This window comes from Gymnodraco acuticeps, unplaced genomic scaffold, assembly GCF_902827175.1.
Source record: "Gymnodraco acuticeps unplaced genomic scaffold, fGymAcu1.1, whole genome shotgun sequence".
NCBI classification, from domain to species: Eukaryota; Metazoa; Chordata; class Actinopteri; order Perciformes; family Bathydraconidae; genus Gymnodraco; species Gymnodraco acuticeps.
In genome coordinates, this window is record NW_022989932.1 from 1 (window position 1) to 27,500 (window position 27,500).

At 45.0% G+C, this 27,500-nt stretch overlaps 2 protein-coding genes across 2 annotated transcripts; one reads left to right on the plus strand and one right to left on the minus strand.

Moving 5' to 3' along the window:
• The first annotated feature begins 236 nt into the window (after positions 1 to 236).
• Positions 237 to 16,918, plus strand: LOC117542359 (echinoderm microtubule-associated protein-like 4). The gene is given in 21 exon segments (XM_034209980.1): positions 237 to 413; positions 573 to 598; positions 816 to 851; positions 2,384 to 2,507; positions 2,696 to 2,845; positions 2,931 to 3,000; positions 3,086 to 3,196; positions 5,355 to 5,450; positions 7,742 to 7,876; positions 8,394 to 8,507; positions 8,510 to 8,531; positions 9,050 to 9,198; positions 9,484 to 9,609; positions 11,422 to 11,553; positions 11,648 to 11,715; positions 12,067 to 12,155; positions 12,244 to 12,341; positions 14,389 to 14,476; positions 14,967 to 15,065; positions 15,190 to 15,320; positions 15,440 to 16,918. Coding segments are annotated over 21 exon segments (2,370 nt in total). The 5' UTR covers positions 237 to 300; the 3' UTR covers positions 15,833 to 16,918.
• A 361-nt stretch (positions 16,919 to 17,279) lies between these two features.
• wu:fj16a03 (uncharacterized protein LOC335475 homolog) lies at positions 17,280 to 19,273 on the minus strand. The gene is made up of 3 exons (XM_034209981.1): positions 19,138 to 19,273; positions 18,817 to 18,918; positions 17,280 to 17,445 (listed from the first exon to the last, which is right to left on the minus strand). The coding sequence occupies exons 1-3, from the start codon at positions 19,184 to 19,186 to the stop codon at positions 17,360 to 17,362; spliced, it is 237 nt and encodes a 78-aa protein (XP_034065872.1). The 5' UTR covers positions 19,187 to 19,273; the 3' UTR covers positions 17,280 to 17,359.
• Positions 19,274 to 27,500: the final 8,227 nt, after the last annotated feature.

The following is a 27,500-nucleotide window of genomic DNA, read 5'->3' on the forward strand; positions in this document are numbered from 1 at the left end:
GGGTGTGAGCCAATCAGATTCCATCTCCAGAATCAGAAGTCATTTTGATTGGACATCTTCAGTGAGGATTATCACGCTGTCCAAAGATATAGAATATATATAATGTTAATTATATATGTAATATTTATCATAAATAATATAGATCGATCTAGAAAACAAAGCCATGAAGCTGATCTGGAGATAAATTGAGACGAAGCTCAGTGACCTCCTCCTCTTGTAACAGTCCTGATGTTAATACTGTGTGTGTGTGTGTGTGTGTGTGTGTGTGTTAGGGGGCCCAGTGTGAAGCGGTCCTCAGGTATGGAGCGCTCTCAGAGCAGCACCTGGGATTCCTCCGAGGAGAACAGGACCAAACTGCAGAAAGCTGCGTCCACCTCCAGACTGCTGAACAAGGTGGTGAAGACCGCCGAGAGGGTACACACACACACACACACACACACACACACACACACACACACACACACACACACACACACACACACACACACACACACACACACACAGACACACACACAACAATAATATGTATGGTGTCTCAGGGTTAGTGCGATGTTTTCCTTTTCTCGTTTCAGACACAGAGACCCTGTGGTTAGTCAAGGTAAATATGCATCCTTATCTACATCAGTAATTATCTGCATCTTCGTCATCATCATCATCAGTACCAGCCAATAGGAAGCCAGTTTTTTCAGCCAATCCTCTTCATCCTCACTCTTACTGGACCCACACATCTGTTCAGACTCTCAGGATGTTGTTGTTGAATGTGTTCATTTTTTTTTACGTTGTTGTCAAGTGACGTTATCTTTGTCTCAAACCAGCCAAAATATCGACTCGAGAGAAAAACAGCCAAGCTGGTAAGTCCCGATAAGTGGTCAGAGCGAGCTAAGAGCTAACAGGCTAACCTGCTAACATGCTAACAGGCTAACATGCTTACACGCTAACATGATAACAGCAGCTAAATGAGACTTCCTGTTTCTCTCTCTCCCTCTCTCTCTCCTTTACGTCTCTCTCTCCTTTACGTCGTCAGCCTCTCTCACCCACCTGATCAGGTGATATCACACCTGTCTGTGGCCCCGCCCCCTGCTGTTGTGTACCTCTATATAAGGTCAAAAATGTAGAACCTTTAAACCTAACCCTAACCAATCAGGGCACCAAAGAGAAGTCCAGCCCACCACCTAAATGTAAAGCAAGTTATTGGACGCTGCTGCCTTTCTCACATTGATTGACAGGTGACTTAACACGAGTGAGTGAGTGAGTGAAGGTAAACGATGACACGGCAGTTTCTGTTTGATCTGCTTCACCTGCACACCATGCTATGCCTAAATCTCATCTGTCCACTACCTGTCCCGCATGTCCCTCACCTGTCCCTCAATTGTCACACCTATCCCTCACCTGTCACTTACCTGTCCCTCACCTATCCCTCACCTGTCCCTCACCTGTCACTCACCTGTCCCATACCTGTCCCTCACCTGTCACTCACCTGTCCCTCACCTATCCCTCACCTATCCCTCACCTGTCACTTACATGTCCCTCACCTGTCCCTCACCAGTCTCACCTATCCCTCACCTGTCACTCACCTGTCCTTCACCTGTCCCTTACCTGTCTCACCTGTCCCTCACCTGTCCCTCACCTGTCCCTCACCTGTCCCTCACCTGTCCCTCACCTGTCCCTCACCTGTCCCTCACCTGTCCCTCACCTGTCACTCACCGGTCTCACCTGTCACTCACCTGTCCCTCACCTGTCACTTACCTGTCACTCACCTGTCACTCATCGGTCTCACCTGTCCCTCACCTGTCCCTCATCTGTCACTCACCTGTCCCTCACCTGTCACTCACCTGTCCCTCTCCTGTCTGACCTGTCACTTACCTGTCTCACCTGTCCCTCACCTGTCCCTCACCTGTCTGACCTGTCTCTTACCTGTCCCTCACCTGTCCCTCACCTGTCCCTCACCTGTCTGACCTGTCACTTACCTGTCCCTCACCTGTCCCTCACCTGTCCCCTCACCTGTCCCTCACCTGTCCCTCACCTGTCTGACCTGTCACTTACCTGTCCCTCACCTGTCACTCACCTGTCCCTCACCTGTCCCTCACCTGTCACTCACCTGTCTGACCTGTCACTTACCTGTCCCTCTATATTATTTATACTGCTGTTTACAAAACGACTGCATTGTTTGCAGATATTTGCTTGAATCATACTATGGCGCTGACACTAGATGTATATACTGTGTGTATGTATATATATATATATAAATGATTTCCGGAGCCTTACCCCTCTCATGAGTCTGGTTTAGTTTAACCTAGCTGTTTGCTAATCAGCAGCATTGTTCATCTGCTTTCATGATCATTTATTTCCACATTGACGGTGTTTGCGTGTCCGTGTGTTTCAGAGGGGAATCACATTAAGATGTTCATGAGAGGACGACCAATCACCATGTTCATTCCATCAGACGTGGAGAGCTACGAGGACGTTCGGACGGAGCTTCCTTCAGAAAGACTCAAGCTGGAATGGGTGTATCCTCTTTATTTAAACATCACATAAAGTAATTACAACCGAGACTGTAGATCCTCAGTGTAGCATCAGTACATCATCAGTAGATCCTCAGTCCATCGTTAGTAGATCCTCAGTAGAGCCCAATAGCTCCTTAGTATATTCAGAAGGTATCACTTAGATCTCCAGGTGCTTCCTTGACTTCCTGCAGGTACGGTTACCGCGGCAGAGACTGCAGAGCAAATGTGTTTCTCCTTCCAACCGGAGAAATGGTTTACTTTGTGGCATCAGTCGTCGTTCTGTTTAACTACGAAGAACGGACTCAGAGACATTACCTCGGACACACCGACTGCGTCAAATGGTGAGAACTAACACAAATATGAATGTGCTTCTACCCTCCTATGGGCCTGTCTGTGTGTGACATAATGTTTCTGTGTCCCCGTCAGTCTGGCCATCCATCCCGATAAGATCCGGATAGCTACGGGACAGATTGCAGGAGTAGACAAAGACGGACGGGTGAGGGGAAAAAAACAGACTCAAACTAATCCTACAGCGTTTCCTTTTTTCAATAATGAATACAACTTGTATGCGATGCGTTCAGGCGCTGCAGCCTCACGTCCGGATCTGGGACTCCGTCAGTCTTTCTACGCTGCAGGTCATCGGGTTGGGAACGTTCGAGCGGGGCGTCGGATCTCTGGCTTTCTCTAAAGCTGTGAGTATCACCAAGCTGCATCATGCGAACTGTAGTCCACATATGTCTGCCTGTCTGTCTGTAACCTGTCTGTGAGTAACCTGTCTGTCTGTAACCTGTCTGTGTGTAACCTGTCTGTCTGTAACCTGTCTGTGTGTAACCTGTCTGTGTGTAACCTGTCTGTCTGTAACCTGTCTGTGAGTAACCTGTCTGTCTGTAACCTGTCTGTCTGTAACCTGTCTGTGTGTAACCTGTCTGTGTGTAACCTGTCTGTGTGTAACCTGTCTGTCTGTAACCTGTCTGTGTGTAACCTGTCTGTGTGTAACCTGTCTGTCTGTAACCTGTCTGTGAGTACCCTGTCGGTCTGTAACCTGTCTGTGTGTCACCTGTCTGTGTGTAACCTGTCTGTCTGTAACCTGTCTGTCTGGAACCTGTCTGTGTGTAACCTGTCTGTGTGTAACCTGTCTGTCTGTAACCTGTCTGTGAGTAACCTGTCTGTCTGTAACCTGTCTGTGTGTAACCTGTCTGTGAGTAACCTGTCTGTCTGTAACCTGTCTGTGTGTAACCTGTCTGTGTGTAACCTGTCTGTGTGTAACCTGTCTGTGAGTACCCTGTCGGTCTGTAACCTGTCTGTCTGGAACCTGTCTGTGTGTAACCTGTCTGTGTGTAACCTGTCTGTCTGTAACCTGTCTGTGAGTAACCTGTCTGTCTGTAACCTGTCTGTGTGTAACCTGTCTGTGTGTCACCTGTCTGTGTGTCACCTGTCTGTGTGTAACCTGTCTGTCTGTAACCTGTCTGTGTGTAACCTGTCTGTGTGTAACCTGTCTGTCTGTAACCTGTCTGTGAGTACCCTGTCTGTCTGTAACCTGTCTGTCTGGAACCTGTCTGTCTGTAACCTGTCTGTGTGTAACCTGTCTGACTGTAACCTGTCTGTCTGTAACCTGTCTGTGTGTAACCTGTCTGACTGTAACCTGTCTGTCTGTAACCTGTCTGTGTGTCACCTGTCTGACTGTAACCTGTCTGTCTGTCACCTGTCTGTCTGTCACCTGTCTGTCTGTCTGTAACCTGTCTGTCTGTAACCTGTCTGTCTGTAACCTGTCTGTCTGTAACCTGTCTGTGAGTAACCTGTCTGTCTGTAACCTGTCTGTCTGGAACCTGTCTGTCTGTAACCTGTCTGTCTGTCACCTGTCTGTCTGTAACCTGTCTGTCTGTAACCTGTCTGTCTGTAACCTGTCTGTCTGTAACCTGTCTGAGTAACCTGTCTGTCTGTAACCTGTCTGTCTGGAACCTGTCTGTCTGTAACCTGTCTGTGAGTAACCTGTCTGTCTGGAACCTGTCTGTCTGTGACCTGTCTGTCTGTGACCTGTCTGTCTGTAACCTGTCTGTGTGTCACCTGTCTGTCTGTAACCTGTCTGTGTGTCACCTGTCTGTGTGTAACCTGTCTGTCTGTAACCTGTCTGTCTGTAACCTGTCTGTCTGTCACCTGTCTGTCTGTCTGTAACCTGTCTGACTGTAACCTGTCTGTCTGTCACCTGTCTGTCTGTAACCTGTCTGTGTGTAACCTGTCTGTCTGTAACCTGTCTGTCTGTAACCTGTCTGTCTGTAACCTGTCTGTGAGTAACCTGTCTGTCTGGAACCTGTCTGTCTGTAACCTGTCTGTGAGTAACCTGTCTGTCTGGAACCTGTCTGTCTGTAACCTGTCTGTCTGTAACCTGTCTGTCTGTAACCTGTCTGTCTGTCACCTGTCTGTCTGTCTGTAACCTGTCTGTGTGTAACCTGTCTGACTGTAACCTGTCTGTCTGTCACCTGTCTGTCTGTCACCTGTCTGTCTGTCTGTCACCTGTCTGTCTGTCTGTAACCTGTCTGTCTGTAACCTGTCTGTCTGTAACCTGTCTGTCTGTAACCTGTCTGTGAGTAACCTGTCTGTCTGTAACCTGTCTGTGAGTAACCTGTCTGTCTGGAACCTGTCTGTCTGTGACCTGTCTGTCTGTAACCTGTCTGTGTGTAACCTGTCTGTGTGTAACCTGTCTGTGTGTAACCTGTCTGTCTGTAACCTGTCTGTGTGTAACCTGTCTGTCTGTGTGTCACCTGTCTGTCTGCAACCTGTCTGTCTGTAACCTGTCTGTGTGTAACCTGTCTGTGTGTAACCTGTCTGTCTGTAACCTGTCTGTGTCCACAGGACTCGGGGCAGCACCTCAGTGTTGTTGACGACTGTAACGACCACATGCTGACGGTGTGGGAGTGGCAGAAGAAGTCAAAGATCGCTGAGATCAAGGTGAGAATGTATCACTTCATCCAATACCATCGTTACCATCGATACTATTAATACCAACAACACCATTAATACACTCAATACCATCAATACCATCCATACTATCAATACCAACAATACCATCCATACTATCAATACCAACAACACCATTAATACTATTAATACCAACAACACCATTAATACTATTAATACACTCAATACCATCAATACCATTAATACTCACAGTACCATCAATACTATCAATACCATTAATACTCACAGTACCATCAATACTATCAATACTATCAATATCATTAATACTCACAGTACCATCAATACTATCAATACCATCAATACTATCAATATCATTAATACTCACAGTACCATCAATACTATCAATATCATTAATACTCACAGTACCATCAATACTATCAATACCATTAATACTCACAGTACCATCAATACTATCAATACTATCAATATCATTAATACTCACAGTACCATCAATACTATCAATACCATCATTACTATCAATACCATTAATACTCACAGTACCATCAATACCATTAATACTCACAGTACCATCAATACTATCAATACCATTAATACTCACAGTACCATCAATACCATTAATACTCACAGTACCATCAATACTATCAATACCATTAATACTACCAATACCATTAATACTCATAGTACCATCAATACTATCAATACCATCAATACTATCAATACCATTAATACTCAAAGTACCATCAATACTATCAATACCATTAATACTCACAGTACCATCAATACTATCAATACTATCAATATCATTAATACTCACAGTACCATCAATACTATCAATACCATTAATACTCACAGTACCATCAATACTATCAATACCATTAATACTCACAGTACCATCAATACTATCAATATCATTAATACTCACAGTGCCATCAATACTATCAATACCATTAATACTCACAGTACCATTAATACTATCAATATCATTAATACTCACAGTACCATCAATACTATTAATACTCACAGTACCATCAATACTATCAATACCATTAATACTCACAGTACCATCAATACTATTAATATTCACAGTACCATCAATACTATTAATACTCACAGTACCATCAATACTATCAATACCATCAATACTATCAATACCATTAATACTCACAGTACCATCAATACTATCAATATCATTAATACTCACAGTACCATCAATACTATCAATACCATTAATACTCACAGTACCATTACTACTATCAATATCATTAATACTCACAGTACCATCAATACTATTAATACTCACAGTACCATCAATACTATCAATACCATTAATACTCACAGTACCATCAATACTATTAATATTCACAGTACCATCAATACTATTAATACTCACAGTACCATCAATACTATCAATACCATCAATACCATTAATACTCACAGTACCATCAATACTATCAATACCATCAATACTATCAATACCATTAATACTCAAAGTACCATCAATACTATCAATACCATTAATACTCACAGTACCATCAATAGCATCAATATAATTAATATCATCCCTACAGTGAATACCATCATTTCCATCATTTCCATCAATACCAACACTATTTATACCAACAATGCCATCAATACCAAGCATACCCTCAGTTTGTAGGAGGAAACACAAACAGTGTAAATCAATGGTTTGTGTCCTGAAACCAGTCCGTGAAGCATACCCTCAGTTTGTAGGAGGAAACACAAACAGTGTAAATCAATGGTTTGTGTCCTGAACCAGTCTGTGAAGCATACCCTCAGTCTGTAGGAGGAAACACAAACAGTGTAAATCAATGGTTTGTGTCCTGAACCAGTCTGTGAAGCATACCCTCAGTTTGTAGGAGGAAACACAAACAGTGTAAATCAATGGTTTGTGTCCTGAACCAGTCTGTGAAGCATACCTTCAGTCTGTAGGAGGAAACACAAACAGTGTAAATCAATGGTTTGTGTCCTGAACCAGTCTGTGAAGCATACCCTCAGTCTGTAGGAGGAAACACAAACAGTGTAAATCAATGGTTTGTGTCCTGAACCAGTCTGTGAAGCATACCCTCAGTCTGTAGGAGGAAACACAAACAGTGTAAATCAATGGTTTGTGTCCTGAACCAGTCTGTGAAGCATACCCTCAGTCTGTAGGAGGAAACACAAACAGTGTAAATCAATGGTTTGTGTCCTGAACCAGTCTGTGAAGCAGCTGGGTTCATATTTAATAGAAAATATAAAGATCAATATTCCAGCAGCTGGATAACGCTCTGCTTCTGTTCCAGAGCACTAACGAGGTGGTTCTGGAGGTGCAGTTCCACCCCACCGACCCCCACACCATCGTCACCTGCGGGAAGTCCCACATCTTCTTCTGGACCTGGAGCGGGACCTCTCTGGCCCGGAAACAGGGCATCTTCGGGGTGAGGACGGGGTCCAAAGTCTATTCATTGCTTTCATCCAGGCTGGGGTATATACGTGTTGTATACCGGTTATAAATGGGTTGTATACGGTCTGGGTTCTGGGTCTTTTTCTCACCTCGGGGGCCCTTCCTAGCCGAGTTATTAACGGGTATATACGTGTTATATACGGTTTATTTACAGGTTATATATACGTCTAGGGAGGCGTGTGGCGCAGTGGATTGTGCATTGGTATTGGGATCAGGGGGTCACAGGTTCAAACCCCACTGCAGTCAACATGTGTCCCTGAGACACTTCAGCCCAAAGTGCTCCTGTGGGGATTGCCCACAGTATTGAGTATGAAAGTCGCTTTGGATAAAAGCGTCTAATAAGTGACATGTCGTGTGTTATACGGTTTATATACAGGTCATATACGTGTCATATACGGTTTATTCACGCGCTATATACTACAGTCATAATGAATATGTGGGTCTTTTCATCCTGTAATACTCACATGCTGTTATTCTGTTGGCTCTCTCAGAAGTACGAGAAGCCGAAGTTCATCCAGTGTCTGGTGTTCCTGAGCTGTGGAGACATCCTGACTGGAGACTCAGGGGGGGTCTTACTGGTCTGGACCCGCAGCGCTTCGGAGACCCCCCCCCCAGCAAGGGCCCCCGAGGTGAGACCCAGAACCAGAAGACACAGCTGACAGCCGCGGTGAAACTCGAGTGTTTAGAGTGATGCGATGAGAGCGAAGCGAATACTTGCATCGCGTCCGGTGTGAACGCACCATTACAGTATTAATAATTGACTGTTACTGTTTTATTATCAGTGTTAAACTATTACTGTTTTATTATCAGTGTTAAATTATTACTGTTTTATTATCAGTGTTAAATTATTACTGTTTTATTATCAGTGTTAAACTATTACGGTTTTATTATCAGTGTTAAATTATTACTGTTTTATTATCAGTGTTAAATTATTACTGTTTTATTATCAGTGTTAAACTATTACTGTTTTATTATCAGTGTTAAACTATTACTGTTTTATTATCAGTGTTAAACTATTACTGTTTTATTATCAATGTTAAATTATTACTGTTTTATTATCAGTGTTAAACTATTACTGTTTTATTATCAGTGTTAAACTATTACTGTTTTATTATCAGTGTTATAATAAAAGAATGTGTGTGTACAGCGTTTCAGATCAGCCGGCAGGTCAAGGCTCATGAAGGCAGTGTGTTCTGTGTGTGCGAGACGAGGAGCGGCAGCCTGCTGACCGGGGGGGGGAAGGACCGGAAGATCATCCTGTGGGACCAGGAAGTGAGAGCAGAGCGGGACATGGAGGTACACACACACACACACACACACACACACACACACACACACACACACACACACACACACACAACACACACACACACACACACACACACACACACACACACACACACACACACTAGGGCTGCACGATATATCGTGTCGTGACAATAATCGCGTTATGCGCATGCGCGATATTCACATTTTCCTTTTTTAGGACGTGCGATATTAGGTAGGCAAATTAACTCAAACACGTCATGTTACAAGACCCACACACACACTGATCTGGGGTCACATGATGTGTGTGTGCAGGTCCCGGATCAGTACGGAACCATCCGAGCGGTTTCTGAGGGGAAGGGGGACGAGATCCTGGTGGGAACGTCTCGTAACTTCATCCTCAGAGGAACCTTTAACGACGGCTTCCTGGTGGAGGTCCAGGTGATTATTGTCTTTATATCATTGTTTTTATTTCAATCATTATTATTACTATTATTTGTGTTAATCTTGTTATAATTGGTTCAGGGTCTCGGTGATACCGTGATGTGTTCAGGGTCTCGGTGATACCGTGACGTGTTCAGGGTCTCGGTGATACCGTGACGTGTTCAGGGTCTCGGTGATACCGTGACGTGTTCAGGGTCTCGGTGATACCGTGACGTGTTCAGGGTGTCGGTGATACCGTGACGTGTTCAGGGTCTCGGTGATACCGTGACGTGTTCAGGGTCTCGGTGATACCGTGACTTGTTCAGGGTCTCGGTGATACCGTGACGTGTTCAGGGTCTCGGTAATACCGTGACGTGTTCAGGGTCTCAGTGATACCGTGATGTGTTCAGGGTCTCGGTAATACCGTGATGTGTTCAGGCTCTCAGTAGTGTCCCAGTAGTACTGTGATGTGTTCTGGGTCTCAGTAATACCGTGATGTGTTCAGGGTCTCGGTAATACCGTGACGTGTTCAGGGTCTCAGTAATACCGTGATGTGTTCAGGCTCTCAATAGTGTCTCAGTAGTACTGTGATGCAGTGGCGAGCCGTGACTTTTATACCTAGGCCCTCTGACCCCCCTTCCCTCGAAAAAAAAGAAGAGATATTACATCACAGCCATAGACTGTATATATAAACACACTCACACAGTCACAGGTCACAGCGTATACTTCAGCGGAATATCAAAACAGCGGCCCGGGGTGCAAAACGCATCAATGACAGCGACCCACTACCACACAGAACAATACCATTGATATAAACACCTATTATGACAGGGCACCCAGGGCCAAGTAACAATTACAAATGAATGAAGTCGGCACGGCGGCCCGCATTGAAAATGACTTAGGCCTACCTTTGATGATAAAATCACTGAAACACAAAGTCCATCCTCCTGTCCTTTTGGATGAAGCACTTGATGGCGGGTCATTCAGCTGATCCTTTGCCACTCCAGTTTATCATTGTAACTCAATCTTGAAAATGACTCTGTTAATAATTTCGCAACGATGTCCTCACTATCACTGAAGTGAGCAATCATGAACAAACTTATGCTAATCATAAATCTATCGATTAGATTTATGATTCGAAAATAATAAAAGTAGGGTAGACATGTGGAAATTATCCGGCTGAACAAAACGTGCATTTATCTAACAGGTTCGTTTTCCACAGACCTTATTTCGAGCTATTTTCCAAAACCCTCTGGAGAAATCCCGTTGCTTTCTGTCGAGGGAATCCCAGCGCAGCTTACTTCCGTGTTTTAGGACGCGTCACTGCACCACTTGCATAGACCTCACAGCGGGCGGAACTTGTCATAAAGTCCGCGAAAATAAAGCCCGCCCATTTAGAGGGAAGATATGATTGGTCAATTGTACTGTCATTTGACATTACTCTCTCGTTGAGTTACTATAGCTGGCCCTCTGTGAATGTAGAGAGGGACCAACAAGCTCTCCCGTCTTCACATAACTCCCAGAGACGGCATTTAACCCTTCACATTCCAACAGAAACTGAACAGGCAGATTCGAAGGATTTATTTATTTGGAAATATTATTTTAAATACAATTAAATCAAGTTATTTTGGTAAAACTAATGAAAAATGTAAAAAAATGTTTTAATGTTTTCCAATATAATTTTTTAGAATATCTTAGGCCCTCACAGAGGGCCCTGACGGCTCGCCACTGCTGTGATGTGTTCTGGGTCTCAGTAATACTGTGATGTGTTCAGGGTCTCAGTAGTACCGTAGTGTGTTCAGGATCTCAGTAATACTGTGGTGTGTTCAGGGACACACTGACGAGCTGTGGGGTCTGGCCTCCCACCCTTCCAGAGGGATGTTTCTGACCTGCGCTCAGGACCGGCTGGTCTGCCTCTGGAGCGCCGAGGAGCATCGCCTGCAGTGGAGCCGCTCGCTGGAGGTGAGCTCTGATTGGAAGATGATTGAATGATTGACAGCTGATTGAATGATTGACAGCTGATTGGAGGATGATTGACATCTTTATGTCCTCTCAGGAACACGGACACTGTGCAGACTTCCATCCCAGCGGAGCCGTGGTTGCTATAGGGACACATTCAGGAAAGTGAGTATCTCTGTCTGTCTCTCACCTGTCTCCCACCTGTCTGTCTCTCACCTGTCTGTCTCTCACCTGTCTGTCTCTCACCTGTCTGTCTCTCACCTGTTTGTCTCTCACCTGTGTGTCTCTCACCTGTCTGTCTCTCACCTGTTTGTCTCTCACCTGTCTGTCTCTCACCTGTGTGTCTCTCACCTGTCTGTCTCTCACCTGTGTGTCTCTCACCTGTCTCTCGCCTGTCTGTCTGTCTCTCTCACCTGTCTGTCTCTCACCTGTCTGTCTCTCACCTGTCTCTCGCCTGTCTGTCTGTCTCTCTCACCTGTCTGTCTCTCACCTGTCTGTCTCTCACCTGTCTCTCAGGTGGTACGTCCTGGACGCAGACACCACAGACCTGGTGTCTATCCACACGGATGGTAACGAGCAGCTGTCAGTGATGCGCTTCTCTGTCGGTGGGTGACATCATCCTGTTTTCATGATCATGCTTTGCGAGGAGTGAACTACATTACCCACAATGCTCCTCTCTGTTTGTGTCTGCAGATGGCGCTCTGTTGGCGGTTGGATCTCACGATAACCTTATTTACCTCTACACCGTCTCCGAGAGAGGACGCAAGTACAGCCGATACGGGAAGTGCTCGGTCAGTCCCTTTACTTCCTTTACGATTCACCCAGTCTGACAAGGACCCTAACGAGTCACCCAGTCTGACAAGGACCCTAACAAGTCACCCAGTCTGACAAGGACCCTAACGAGTCACCCAGTCTGACAAGCACCCTAACGAGTCACCCAGTCTGACAAGCACCCTAACGAGTCACCCAGTCTGACAAGGACCCTAACGAGTCACCCAGTCTGACAAGGACCCTAACGAGTCACCTAGTCTGACAAGGACCCTAACGAGTCACCCAGTCTGACAAGGACCCTAACGAGTCACCCAGTGTGACAAGCACCCTAACGAGTCACCCAGTCTGACAAGGACCCTAACGAGTCACCCAGTCTGACAAGGACCCTAACGAGTCACCCAGTGTGACAAGCACCCTAACGAGTCACCCAGTCTGACAAGGACCCTAACGAGTCACCCAGTGTGACAAGCACCCTAACGAGTCACCCAGTGTGACAAGGACCCTAACGAGTCACCCAGTGTGACAAGGACCCTAACGAGTCACCCAGTGTGACAAGGACCCTAACGAGTCACCCAGTCTGACAAGCACCCTAACGAGTCACCCAGTCTGACAAGGACCCTAACGAGTCACCCAGTCTGACAAGCACCCTAACAAGTCACCCAGTCTGACAAGCACCCGAACCCCCAAAACACACCAGGAGCATCTGCGCCGCGTTACGTTGCGGCTGCGCCAAGCTGCGACCTCCTCCTGCGACAACACACACCAGACGCGTTTCAAAACGTTGCGGAAGCGGAGCGTCGTGTGTGCAGCCTCGCAGTTGTTGTTGATTTTGGAATATTTCCTGGACATTTGTACTTCTACAAGTAAGTAGGCTATACGTAGTTAAATGGTTTATGTTTGTGTCGGTTTAAATCGTGTTTATTGTTGTTATTTCCTATTTTGTTGTGTTGTAGACTACAGACACAGTTAATAATAATTGTAATATTCCAGTTATAAATGACATGAATCAAAGATGTGTTGCTGTATTTTAGTGGTAAAAAAATATGCATTCATCATCATAATTATTCTATATATATATCATTTACAGGCCTGTAAACCGGAGGAGAACGCTGGCATGTATTCTCCTACTTGAAAGACTACGGGGGGATGGGGGGAATGAATAAAAACAAATTATAATACAAAAATATAATATCATTATAAAGAGTTAAACACAACTGTATTGATCCCTGGGCGAAATTCACAAGATAAAGTATAGTTAAAAAACCAATATTTATAAAAATATAAATACAAAATAATAATAATATAATAATCTTGATATAGGAAATAAGATCTTACTTTATTGTGAAATGCAAGTTTACTGAACAGTTTTTTAACGACTTTCACAAGATGTTAAACTACTGAATGGCTCTGTACTGTACCTACAAGTATTAATTAACTTTAAAACATTAATATGTAGTTGTTACCTTCCACTCCACAAACTGCAGCGACTAAAAACCAGGCCTTGTCCTTTCTGATGTTGTCCTTGTAAAAAGCATCGGTTACATCATATCAAATTGTGTGTTTCTCCACTTCCATTATGAACACCTCGTCGTCCATGGTGCGTTTCGTAGTGGAGGTGTTGTGATGAAGGAGGGGGGTCTGCTAAATTAGTATATGTGGGGGATGGGCCTGGCCCGGATGCTCACCTTTCCACTTCCTGCGAGGGGGGGGGCTGCCTGCCCGACTTTACCTTACAGCTGCGCCGCGGCAAAAATAGGATTCATCCTAATTTTAGAGAAGCGCTGCGCCGAGCCGCTTCTGGGACGCGTCTGAGCCGTAACGCGGCGCGTGTGGTGTAATAGCACCCATTGACTAGAGTGGCCGCGATCCTTACGACCGCCGCGGTGCGGCCGTAACACGACGCAGACGCTCCTGGTGTGTTTTGGGGGTAACGAGTCACCCAGTCTGACAAGCACCCTAACGAGTCACCCAGTCTGACAAGCACCCTAATGAGTCATGATGATGATGATGATGATGATGATGATGAAGATGAAGGTGTGTTCATGGGTCACCTGGATGTGTTTACAGGGACATTCGAGCTACATCACACACCTGGACTGGTCACCTGACAACAACTTCATCATGTCCAACTCGGGAGACTATGAGATCCTGTACTGTGAGTACTGTGTTGTTGTTGTGTATCACTGCAGTGAGATCCTTTACTGTGAGTACTGTGTTGTTGTTGTGTATCACTGCAGTGAGATCCTGTACTGTGAGTACTGTGTTGTTGTTGTTGTGTATCACTGCAGTGAGATCCTGTACTGTGAGTACTGTGTTGTTGTTGTGTATCACTGCAGTGAGATCCTGTACTGTGAGTACTGTGTTGTTGTTGTGTATCACTGCAGTGAGATCCTGTACTGTGAGTACTGTGTTGTTGTTGTGTATCACTGCAGTGAGATCCTGTACTGTGAGTACTGTGTTGTTGTTGTGTATCACTGCAGTGAGATCCTGTACTGTGAGTACTGTGTTGTTGTTGTGTATCACTGCAGTGAGATCCTGTACTGTGAGTACTTTGTTGTTGTTGTGTATCACTGCAGTGAGATCCTGTACTGTGTTGTTGTTGTGTATCACTGCAGTGTTGTGTAGTAACAGTTGTGTGTTTTTAGGGGACGTTCCAAACGGCTGTAAGCTGATCAGAAATCGCTCCGAGTGCAAAGACATCGACTGGGCCACCTACACCTGCGTACTGGGGTACCACGTGTTCGGTCAGTACACCTGCACACCTGTGCACTCAGTAGACCTTTATACCTGTGCACTCAGTAGACCTGCACATTTAAAGTTAAAATAACACACTTGTTTGTTCCTGTTTCAAACGTGTGTGTGTGTCAGGTGTTTGGCCCGAGGGTTCAGACGGCACCGACATCAACGCTCTGATCAGATCTCACAACAGGAAGGTGATCGCTCTGGCAGACGACTTCTGTAAAGTTCACCTGTTCGCCTACCCATGCTCCACCCCCAAGGTGAGAAACACACACACACACACACACACACACACACACACACACACACACACACACACACACACACAGGGCTCCCGTTATACAGGTTTAATGAGTTTGAGGTGTGTGTTTCCCCGCAGGCTCCCAGCCATAAGTACAGCGCTCACAGCAGTCATGTGACCAACGTGAGCTTCCTGTATAACGACAGTCACCTGGTCTCCACGGGGGGGAAAGACACCAGCATCATGCAGTGGCGCCTGGTGGAAAGACCCGCCCTCTCCCTCCCTGACGGACAGCTATCTAACTCCGCCCCTGACTTCATCCCGCCCCCTCTATCAGTGACCACGCCCACACAGGAACCCATCTCTGCCCCAACAGCCAATGGGACCCAGGACCCCTACCCAGACAGCCCGCCCCCCTCAGCTCTGACCCCGCCCCCCTCTGACAGCAGTGTGAGTCTGAAGGACAGCCTGGATCCGAGCGACGACACGGCAACGCCCAGCGACGAGGGGCTGCCCCCCCTCACCTCTTAATAGTGTGTGTGACTGTTGGTACAGCTATCTTTGTGAGGACCAGCCAGACGTTGTGATTGGACATTCAGTGTATGTGTGTGACCTCGGGTAACTTTTTCTCCAATCAGAGCAGAGCAGTAAGACAGGAAGTGGACCTGAAGTCTTAAATGAGTTTCAGAAACTGGTTCTCTTTACATGTTGTTTTAGAAATACTGGGACATTGCTGTTTATGTGACGTAGAAGTAGCTGCAGGAAGTTTAAAACAGGAAACTGATTCTCTCCTTTGACTGGACTTTGTTGGGCTTTTATTTTGTTAAACTGCCACATTTTTATAGACATTTCACAATAAAAGCCCTCAAGGGAAGGGACAGAACTACGGGAGGCTTTTAATGTGAAACATGCAGGAAACATGAACCACACCCAGAAGCATGCTGGGAACATTTGAACACGTCCGGCCAGTGGACGCAGGGGGGCCTTCAGAGTAAAGCGCCACCTGAAGGAGCTCCAGAGAAGCTGTGATAGGTGATTTAATGTCAGTTTGTATATGCTGCAGAGATCTGTGTGTATATTTCTGTTACCACCAGGGGGCAGCAGCTCCTCAGCTACACTGTAAAAACCACATTCAACTCTCGCATCTCTCAGCCAATTAGGGGCCAGGACAGCTGCTCCTCTCTGATTGGCTGGTTTTCAGTGACTGATTGAGTGACTGCTGATCTGTGTTTCTTATGGACCATCTCTGTTTATTGTTCTGAATGCCATCACCCCACGGGGTTTTCATTAATGTTTTGCCTTTTTAATACTTTTTATCTTTATATCTCCATCTCATATCTCCATCTTTGATTTGTCCATTTACTTATATTTTATATCTTTAACCTTTATATCTCCATCTTCCATGTCATCATTTTTTCTAATCTGCCCTCTGGGGTTGCGGGGTTATGTGAGGGGGGGAGGGGCGGTGACGCGATTGGTGGGATCTGTCTGTTATTTCACAGTGTTCGGTAACCATGACAACGTTCATGTGACTGTTTTGAGCCAATCATGTCTTCTCAAATGCAGACTGTACTGAAGATTTCAACAAAAAAAATGCAAATAAATGTTAAAAACGGACTCCAGCTTCTCTCCCGTCTCTGTTAGCATATTAGCCTTTAGCAGCTTTCATGTGGTGTGGCAAGAATCAGGAAAAAGGGTTTGTGAAAGACTGACCCTGACCCTGGGAGGTGGACGATACGAGTAGCACCTGAATGCACCACTCTACAGAGCCACTAGTGTTGGCGTTCGGCAGAATAATCATATCTGTGATGTTAGGGAACTTCATAAGTTAGATTTTATATTGTATAAACCCAGAGTGCACTTTATTTTAACTAATAGGGTTAAAGAGTTGCCAAATATTATTTCACAGAAACATCAAGCCTCGATTCAAAGTCCAGAAACCAATTTACACACTGAGCTCATAAAACAAAACACAAACTGTTGCATCATGGGAAATGATCCTGGCTTTATTTAATGTCATGTGTTTGGATGATGTCCCTTTCCTGGGCTGTCATTGGCTCAGGCGTTGCAGCGGTCGGCGTGGCAACAGCTCCATCCAGGTTGATTACACGAGTCGAGCCGAGTGCAGCCTTTCTCTCCGTTATCTGCCACAGCAAACAGGAAACGCATCATCAGACAGAGACAACCCTCCAAAGGCATTGAAAGTGTAATATTGTTCAGAGGGAAGTTGTGAGTCGGGGGTTGCGGTCGGATAATCCAAAAATCAGCTCCTAAATTCTAACCCTATCTCCTATTCCTTGACCTCTGAGTGAAAGGTCACGGGGTTAAGGGATAGTGGATAGGAGAATTCAAAAGGACTTAGGAGAAGAGACTGCGGTACTTTAGAGAATCGACTGCACTTTCACTATCCCACGTGTTTCTGATGCGCCAGCGGACGTCCTGAATGAGCGTCTGCTGCTGTGGGGAAACTATGGAAACTACAGTTCTCTATACAGCGGACTACAACATGGATGTTCAATAAGAACGAGGGACTCCTGTGAACTCATCTAGAGACTCTGTGCTCTGATGCTGCTGCTTTATGCTTTATGAACGGGGACAACAGAGACACAGATTCTTCAGGACCAAAGCTGGAATTGAAATACAAAGGAAAGTGAAGCTTCTGCTCGTCACCCTCTCCCTCCGGTCCACATTAATACAAATGATCCCAATACGTATGATTGATGAAAAGATCTTAAATCAATACAGATGTATTTATTATAAACGTTAGTCCTTAACATCTATCACTGTGTATATCACCATTCAAACATCTTTTAAAAGTTGAACAAACCACACAGCTCAGTGAAGACTGTGAGATGTTGACTTTATTTGATCATTTCAGTAAAAACTAACGTTCATATTTCTCTCTTTGATTATAATACTGATGAACGTTCAGAACAAAGCACTTTGGCAACTTACCACATACGTTTTAAAAAGCTTAATAAGCACCGTAACTTTCATGATATCATTTCTCCGTCATAATCGGTTGTTTCCGTGAACGGCCGACTGTTGAGTGACGGCAAATGCTGCGGCTGCAATGCATTGTGGGGCAGCATTTTCTCCTCTCCTCTCGGTGAGGGAGGTCCAGTGGTTCCTAAGCTAAAGGAGATTATAAAGGAAGCTTGAAACCTCCTTTCCTATCATCTAGAGAACCAGCTCTTATCATGGCTGCCACTGAGGGACTTCCGGGTCATTTCACTCCGTTAGGAAGGGTCCTAAACTAAATGGACTATTGCACTGCTGCCGGGGCACCTTTAAAATAAGTGTGTCTACGACTTAATTCATCTTACAAAGCATGATGTTTGAAAGACTCAACTTTGACTTTTTATTGACAATGAGACAGAAACGACGATCAGAAACCTTTCTATTTTGTGTTATTGCCAAAATCTGAAGATCCTCTTAAATCCATATTTGGACATCACACATACTTATGGTTGTAGTTTGAAGTTTAAACAGAGTTGACATAAAGCAGTACTCACCCCGGGTGTAGCATGCCTGAGGAACCTTCCCTTTACAGTCCAGCAACATGTTGTTGACCATCAGGAAGTCCTCTCCGTAACACAGGATGCTAAATGTCGGAGCTGCAACGCAAACGCACCTTACACACATGTCTGAGATCGAATAAAAGGGGTTCATACCCATTCTGAAAGGAAACAAACATGTGGTCCACCCGAATAATTATAAATCAGTTTGACCAGTTACCGGAAGGAAATACATTTTCAATCTCACTTGTTGGGTTTGTTTTTTTGCCTGCATTTGAAAGAATCAATGAACCATCAGTTAGTAAAGTGTTTTTGTACCTCCAGAGCACAGCGGCAGCAGCAGCAGCAGCAGCAGGTAAACCCTCATCTCTCTCAGTCAGTGTGACTCGACAAGCAGCAAGAAATAAGAGATGACAGCGAGTAGCTGGACCTTTATCCTCTGCTGACACACACACACACACACACACACACACACACACACACACACACACACACACACACACACACACACACACACACACACACACACACACACACACACACACACACACACACACACACACACACACACACACACACACACACATAAACTAAAATATTGATCTGAACACAAACTGAACTGTTTGTCCAAAATGTGTTCAGTGCAAAGTCCTAGAAAAGAAAAACTGTGTCGATTGAAGCTAAGGGTCAGCCAGTGTTTCTGCTGAGTCATGACTTGAGTTACAAAAAGACACCTGTGTGCTGTGGAAGAACTTCAGGTGAATTTGGACCATGCGAGGGTTAGGGTTACATGCTGTAGTGTCTTTGTTTGTGTGTGTCTTCCCCCCTCTCCTTCTGCAGCTCCCTCAGGCATTCAGGGACACTAAGGTTTGTTTGTTTGTTTATTTATTTAAAGGACAGTGCACATTAATCCACATTGCTGTAAATGAGCCAGTATTAGCCAGCAGGCTAATTTTCAACTGTTGTCCTTGGCAAGATGTTAAAGGTCCAAAAGGTTAAACCTCGTATTATCATCAAGAGAGACATAAAACATTTTGTGGAGCAGGGTTTTGTGCATGATCTGTTTGATTTTGATTGGGGTAAAATCGATCTGTGTGCTGATGTGGAAACCGCATGGTCTTATTTTTATCTTGGTTTTATGGAGATCATTGATAGACATGCACCCCTGCGTACATTTAGAGTAAAGGGACGAGACAATCCTTGGTTTTCTGCTGAGCTGTCCAGTCTCCTTCATGAGAGAAACAAGGCCTGGGCAAAGGCTAGGAGATCAGGCTCAGAGGTAGAGTGGCTGCGTTTTAGGCAGCTAAGGAATAGCTTCACTTCACATGTCAAAAGTGCTAAATCAAAGTAATATTTGTCAGTTTCCACAAAGAATCTGAATAATCCTGGAACATTTTGGAAAGCCATAACATCGTTATCCACCGGTGATATCCGTAATGAGCTACCTCCGTGCCTTACCACAGCATCTGGCTCTATATCGGACAGGGCCACTATGTTAAATTGTTTTAATGAGCATTTTGTGTCCTGTGGTTCTCTGTTTCATTCTGTGACTAACTCTGCTTCTGTGAACACCACAGTCGGTGACTCTGAACAATGTGGTCTGGAAAACCCTTTCAGTTGTACTCCTTTTACTGTTGATGTTGTTCATGAAGCCTTATCTAAGCTAGATCCTAAGAAACCGGCTGGCCCGGACAACGTAGAACCTTTCTTTTTAAAGATAGCTGCAGATTTCATTGCTCCACCTCTCACTACTCTTTTTAACCTCTCCATCAGCACGAACACAATTCCAAAAGTATGGAAGTCAGCGTATGTCCTGCCTTTGCTGAAAGGAGGGGAGGCCACCTTATTAAATAACTATAGGCCAATCTCTAAGTTGTCAGTTCTGGCTAAGGTTCTTGAACGATTAGTGAGTGAACAGGTAAAGGTGTTTTTATGTAAAAATGACATCCTGTCTAAACATCAGTCAGGCTTCAGAAAGCAACACAGCACCATCACTGCCACAATGAAAGTGGTGAATGATATTACGAGTATTTTAGACAATAAGCAGAGTTGTGCAGCTCTATTTGTTGACCTATCCAAAGCTTTTGATACTGTCGATCATCGCATTTTGAAGCAAAGGCTGGTCAGTATAGGCATGTCCAGCCATGCAGTGGGTGGTTTGTGAACTACCTCTCTGAAAGGTCCCAATGTGTTCAGTTTGATGGGCTGTCTTCTGAGTGGTTAAACATCACTAATGGTGTACCACAAGGTTCAGTTTTAGGTCCGCTATTATTCTCTATCTATATTAATAGTTTAGGTGAAAATGTCGAAGGAGCAACCTTACATTTTTATGCGGACGATACCGTTATATACTGTGCAGGTCCCTCGATTAACGAGGCTGTTGTTAAATTACAGGCTGTTTTTAACATTATTCAGGCTCAGCTCTCTGAACTTAAGCTTCTTTTAAATGTGGATAAAACCAAGGTAATGCTCTTTTCGAAAGCTAAAGCTAAAAATACACCAGAGACTGCTTTGGATATTGTAACTACGCAATGAATACAACTTGAAGTGGTTACCTGTTACAAATACTTGGGTATTTGGCTTGATGACTGTCTCACTTTTAACCAGTTAAGCCCGAAGGTCCCCCCAGTGGACCCCTCCCACAGTTTTTGTTTTCTCACATGTCTCAGGGCTTCTTAACATTTATGAAACTATTAATGTTTCATACCCTTTTAAAGGTAAGAAACTCCGCTAACTGACAATAAGAACAATTGTTAGCTAAAAAAAACACAAGAGTAATACCAAGCCTTTGAATTAGCATTGAGCGAAACAATGCTAACTAATGCTAACGCTTTTTTACACACAACACACGGTAGAAATGCCCTTATTACTATCTTAACTGCACAAACAAGATATACGATTTAAAGCTGAGACTCCACAGATTCCACACATGTAATGTCATCACTGTCCGACCTCGAATTCCTGGAGCTATCAGCCAGAAAAGAGAAAGTAAACAACATCCGGTTCCAAAAATATTACAATAATTACGTCTTACCTTTTTTGATTTGTGATCAAAAGTTGTGTTCAACGGAATAAAAACGCATCTCAAGGTTAATCCAATGTCTTTGTGTCACGTAGAATTTTTAACTGATAATCAATCATCATATTTATGGCAATATACTCGGTATAAAGTATTGCCGTCCAGGCTTGCACTTTCAGATATGCTTTGTTTGCTTCTCTATTACGTCGGCTATGGTAATGTTTACGTGGATTTGGGAACTGCCCATCGATTGTATTGGTTCTGATGGTTAAGAAAAAGGTGTCAATCACACGAATCGACCAATGGGTTCCAGAGATATGGTCCTGCGCAAATTATAAAGAATGCCAGCCAGCGTAACAACATTACGCAGCCCACTTCATTTATTGTTTACAGCGTAAAGAAGCAGGAAATGCAGCAGGACCCAGAGCGCACGGAGCACAGAGCGGACAGCAGATAACGGAATTGCAGTTTTATTGCTTATAGATTATCAGAACATTTCAAAGGGGACACAGCCCCATTGGATATTAATCTATGGATTAACTACATCATCGTTTTTATCGTTTGAATGCCATTGAAGACCAGTTTAGACCAGACAACGAGGAAGGTAAGTCATTGTTAGCCTAGTGCATTAGCGCTAGCGCCATTTGTTTTGATGTACGTTTTTGTTGATAACGTTGCGAGTTTGTATCTTTCAGTGTTGGGCTGTTCAGGTGGGCACCGTTAGATTCTGTGTCTCCTTGCGATCATAAACAATGTGTTGGATGTGCAGCTAGGATAAGTAATAAGGGAGCGAGGAGTGATTTTCGGTGCTGTAATAGGTTAGCATTTTTCGCTCGGGGCTAATTCAGAGGCTCACTGTAAGAGTAAGCCTATGTTTTATTTATTTTTATTTATTTTTTCACAACAGTTGTATTTGGATGGAATGAATACCTATAGTGATAATTCAAAGTAATAAAATGATTTTTACAGTGAAAAAGTTCAAATGGAACCGATGGTTCCCAAATTACCCAGAGGTGAGTCCGCTTAGACTTTATTTGTCTAAATCTCTCTAAAAAGGTCAAATTTCACTTGTTTTGCATCAATCTTGATACAGGGTACTTATTATATGTTATAGTTTGGATTCCTAAAGCTTTTAGTCTACTAACCCATCATGCAAGGGTGGTTTTCACGATAAGTAAAGGTTTTTTTTTAGGTGGACATTAGAATTTACATGTTTTTACTATGTTCCATCTGAATTTACTTTAAAATAAAAACATCTATATTGATTCTGACACTTCTACATCCAACTCACAGATGTAACCTTGCTTTGAGAAAAATTATTATTAATTTACCCCTTTTTAGAAGTGAAGATATATCATTTGTTGTGTTAGTGGCATTTTCGAGCCTGAAACCTGAAAAACAGGCTCAGGGCTTAACTGGTTAAACTTCATGTCAATAACCTGCTTAAAAAGCTGAGGGTTAGGCTAGGTTTCTTTTACAGAAATAAGTCCTGTTTCTCGCTTGAGGCCAGGAAAAGGCTAGTCACTCTGACCTCACTCATAGAGGCAACTTCTACAGCTCAGATTCCTGCTACGCCACCTGATGCCAATCCTGCTGCTAATCAGGCCGAGGTCAGTTTCTCTCCTGTCCCACTGCGGTTGGCATCGCCAGAGAAATATTCATGTGAATCTGGCAACTGCAGAACCTTCCTAGTCCAGTGTGACCTGCATTACAAACTTAACCCAGCCGCGTTTGTGTCAGATGAGGCTAAAATAGCATTTATGGTCTCCCATTTAACCGGCAGAGCTGCCGCATGGGCCACTGCGGAGTGGTCAAGAGACTCCAGTATATGTGGATCTTTCACAGCATTCAAAGACACTATGAGCAGGATTTTTGATCTTACCTCACCTGCCGGTGACGCCACCCGTGTACTCATGCAGCTCAAACAGCACCCACGGCCAGTATTAGATTATGCCATAGAGTTCTGTACCATAGCCATAGACAGTGGCTGGAACACCCCAGCATTAATAGACGCCTTCCGGAATGGACTCTCTGAAACCATCAAAGACCACCTGGCTCCACTAGAACTACCACAAGACCTTGAATCTCTGATTTCCATGTCTATCCGAGTTGATAACCGCCTCAGAGAAAGAGAGAGAGAACGGCGCTGAACTGCAACAAGACATCCAAGCCACCAGGGGCGCTCTTTGGATAAGCAGCCTTCATGGGATCCCCTGTTTCACTCTTCATCAGGCCCGGCAGGAACAGCGCCATCACAGGCACCAGAGGAGCCAATGCAGCTCGGGAGAACAAGGATTTCTCCAGAGGAAAGACGGCGCCGCCTGCAGGAGGGATGCTGCTTTTACTGTGGCCAATCGGGTCACCAGCAGGCGACATGCCCGGGAAAAGGGCATGCTCACCAACCATGAGGAGGGCATTGGTGAGCAAGATTTCCTCTGACTATCCTCCTCGCACACTCACCCAGGTTAAAGTCACAGCTAACAGTCAGACACATACTCTGGGGCTGCTGAAAGCCTCATAGACTGGGGTTTAGCTAAACGCCTTAATATTAAGACTGTCCCTCTCAAGCATCTCGTCAATGCCAGCGCCCTAGATGGCAGACTAATGTGTAAAGTAACTGATTGTACGGAACCCATTCAAGTAACAATTGATAATAATCATTTAGAAATAATGCAGTTTCATCTGTTCAATTCAGCACAACATCCGCTGATTTTGGGGTTTCCTTGGTTACATTACATTACATTACATTGCATTTAGCTGACGCTTTTATCCAAAGCGACTTACAATAAGTACATTCGACCAGGAAGACACAACCTTGAAGAAAACAGAATCATATAAGTATATCAGGTTTCATAGAGCCAAACATTTCAAGTGCTACTCAACTGGCTTTAGGTAATCCAGTCCTTTATTAGTATAAAAGTGCTTCGTTAATCGTTCTAACGCTCGAAGTGGAGTCGAAAGAGATGAGTTTTCAGTTTGCGCCGGAAGATGTGCAAGCTATCTGCCGTCCTGATGTCAATGGGGAGCTCATTCCACCATCTTGGAGCCAGGACAGCAAACCCACGTGTTTTCGCCGATGGGAACTTGGGTCCCCCTCGCAGCGAGGGCGCAACGAGTCGTTTGGCTGATGCAGAGCGTAGTGCACGCGCTGGGGTGTACGGTTTAACCATGTCCTGGATGTAGGAAGGGCCAGATCCATTCGCAGCACGGTAAGCAAGTACCAGTGTCTTGAAGTGGATTCTAGCAGTTACCGGAAGCCAGTGAAGGGAGCGGAGGAGCGGAGTGGTGTGGGAGAATTTAGGAAGATTGAAAACCAGACGAGCCGCTGCATTCTGGATGAGCTGCAGAGGTCGGATGGCACATGCAGGTAGACCAGCCAGGAGGGAGTTGCAGTAGTCTAGGCGTGAGATGACGAGAGCCTGGACCAGAACCTGAGTCGCTTTCTGAGTCAGCTGGGGACGTATCTTCCTGATGTTGTAAAGCGTGTATCTGCAGCAACGGGTTGTAGCAGCGATGTTTGCAGTGAAGGACAGGTTGTTATCTAGGGTCACACCCAGATTCCTTGCAGTCTGAGTCGGGGAAACAACTGAGGTGCCGATGTTGATTGTCAGGTCAAGAGTTGGACAATCTTTTCCCGGGAGGAAGAGCAGCTCAGTCTTGTCAAGGTTGAGCTTGAGGTGGTGAGCAGACATCCACTGAGAGATGTCAGCTAGACAAGCAGAGATGCGTGCGACGACCTGGGTCTCTGAGCGGGGAAAGGACATAATTAATTGGGTGTCGTCAGCGTAGCAGTGGTAAGAAAAACCATGCGGGCTAATGACTGATCCGAGCGAGTTTGTGTACAAGGAGAAGAGGAGGGGACCAAGAACAGAGCCCTGAGGGACCCCCGTAGTTAATTGACAATGGTCGGACTCAGACCCTCTCCAAGTCACCCTGTAGGTACGGTCTTTCAGGTATGAGGTGAGGAGGGAAAGTGCAGAGCCTGAAACTCCAAGTTTTTGGAGAGTGCGAAGGAGGATCTGATGATTCACCGTGTCGAATGCAGCAGACAGGTCCAACAGGATGATGACAGAGGAGAGGGATGCAGTTTTGGCAGTGTGCAGTTCCTCCGTGACAGCAATGAGAGCAGTTTCTGTGGAGTGACCTGCCTTGAAACCAGACTGGTGCGGATCCAGAAGGTTGTTCTGATTGAGATAACAGGAGAGTTGTTTAAAGACAGCGCGTTCAAGTGATTTAGACAGGAACGGGAGGAGAGAGACAGGCCTGTAGTTTATAACATCAGACGGGTTGAGAGTGGGTTTCTTTAGGAGAGGGTTTACTCTTGCCTCCTTGAGACTGTTTGGAAAGTGACCAGAAGTTAGAGAAGTGTTGATGAAATGGGTGAGAAACGGTAGAATATCAGGAGCGATAGTCTGAAGGAGGTTTGAAGGGATAGGGTCCAGAGGACAGGTGGTAGGGCGGGCAGAAGTAATGAGGGTAAGAACCTCACTTGGAGAGAGAGGGGAAAAGGAGGTTAGTGTGTTGGTGGAAGGAAGGTCTGGTGACCCAGCGGTGAGTAAAAGTGAGTCAGAAAAAGAAGAGCGAATATCATTAACCTTTTTTTCAAAGTGGGTAACAAAGTCGCTTGACAGAAGTGAGGAGGGGGGAGGAGCTTTTGGAGGGTCCAAGAGGGTGGAGAAGATGGAAAATAGTTTTTTAGGATTGGAATAGGAAGATTGGATCTTATCTTGAAAGAAAGTGCTTTTTGCCTGAGAGATTGAAGCAGAGAAAGAGGAGAGGAGAGCTTGATAGGTTAGGAGGTCGTCACGGTGTTTGGATTTCCACCATTTCCGCTCTGCTGCCCTAAGGACGGTTCTATTAGCACGCAGTGCATCATTTAGCCAGGGAGCCGGAGGGGACTGACGAGCCTGCCGAGATGTCAGAGGACAGAGCGAGTCCAGAGTGGATGAGAGAGTAGAGAGGAGAGTTTCTGCAGCAGAGTTTGGAGGCAGTAGTTGGAACGAATCAGAGGAAGGGAGGGCTGAGAGCACTGACGAGGCAAAGGTAGAGGGAGAGAGGGAGCGAAGGTTACGGCGGACAAGTGTAGGATGGGAAGAGATTAGTTTGTTATGTTTGGAAAGGGATAGAGAGAATGAAATGAAGAAGTGATCGGATGTGTGGAGCGGGTTTACAGAGAGGTTAGAAGTAGCGCAGTTCCTTGAGAATATGAGATCAAGGACATTGCCAGCTTTATGAGTCGGTGGGGACGGAGAGAGTGAGAAAGCAAAGGCGGTTAACAGAGATGTTAGTTCGTCTATCTTCCCCATCTGGAGGTTGAAGTCTCCGAGAAGTACAGCGGGAGGGCCAGTTTCAGGGATGTGTGAGAGGAGATGATCTAATTCCTCCAAGAAGTCCCCCAAGGCGCCTGGTGGACGGTAGAGAACAACAATGGTTAACTGTATAGGATGGGTTACTGTGACGGCATGGAACTCAAAGGTGGAAGGAGTGAAGTTAGGTAGCTTGAAGAGGGAAGAGCTCCATTTGGGAGAGAGCAGGAGACCAGTGCCACCTCCTCTGCCAGTGGGTCTGGGTGTATGGGAGAAGGAATATGCAGTGGAGAGAGCTGCTGGGGTGGATGTGTTGGATGGAGTAATCCAGGTCTCAGTGAGAGCAAGGAAATCCA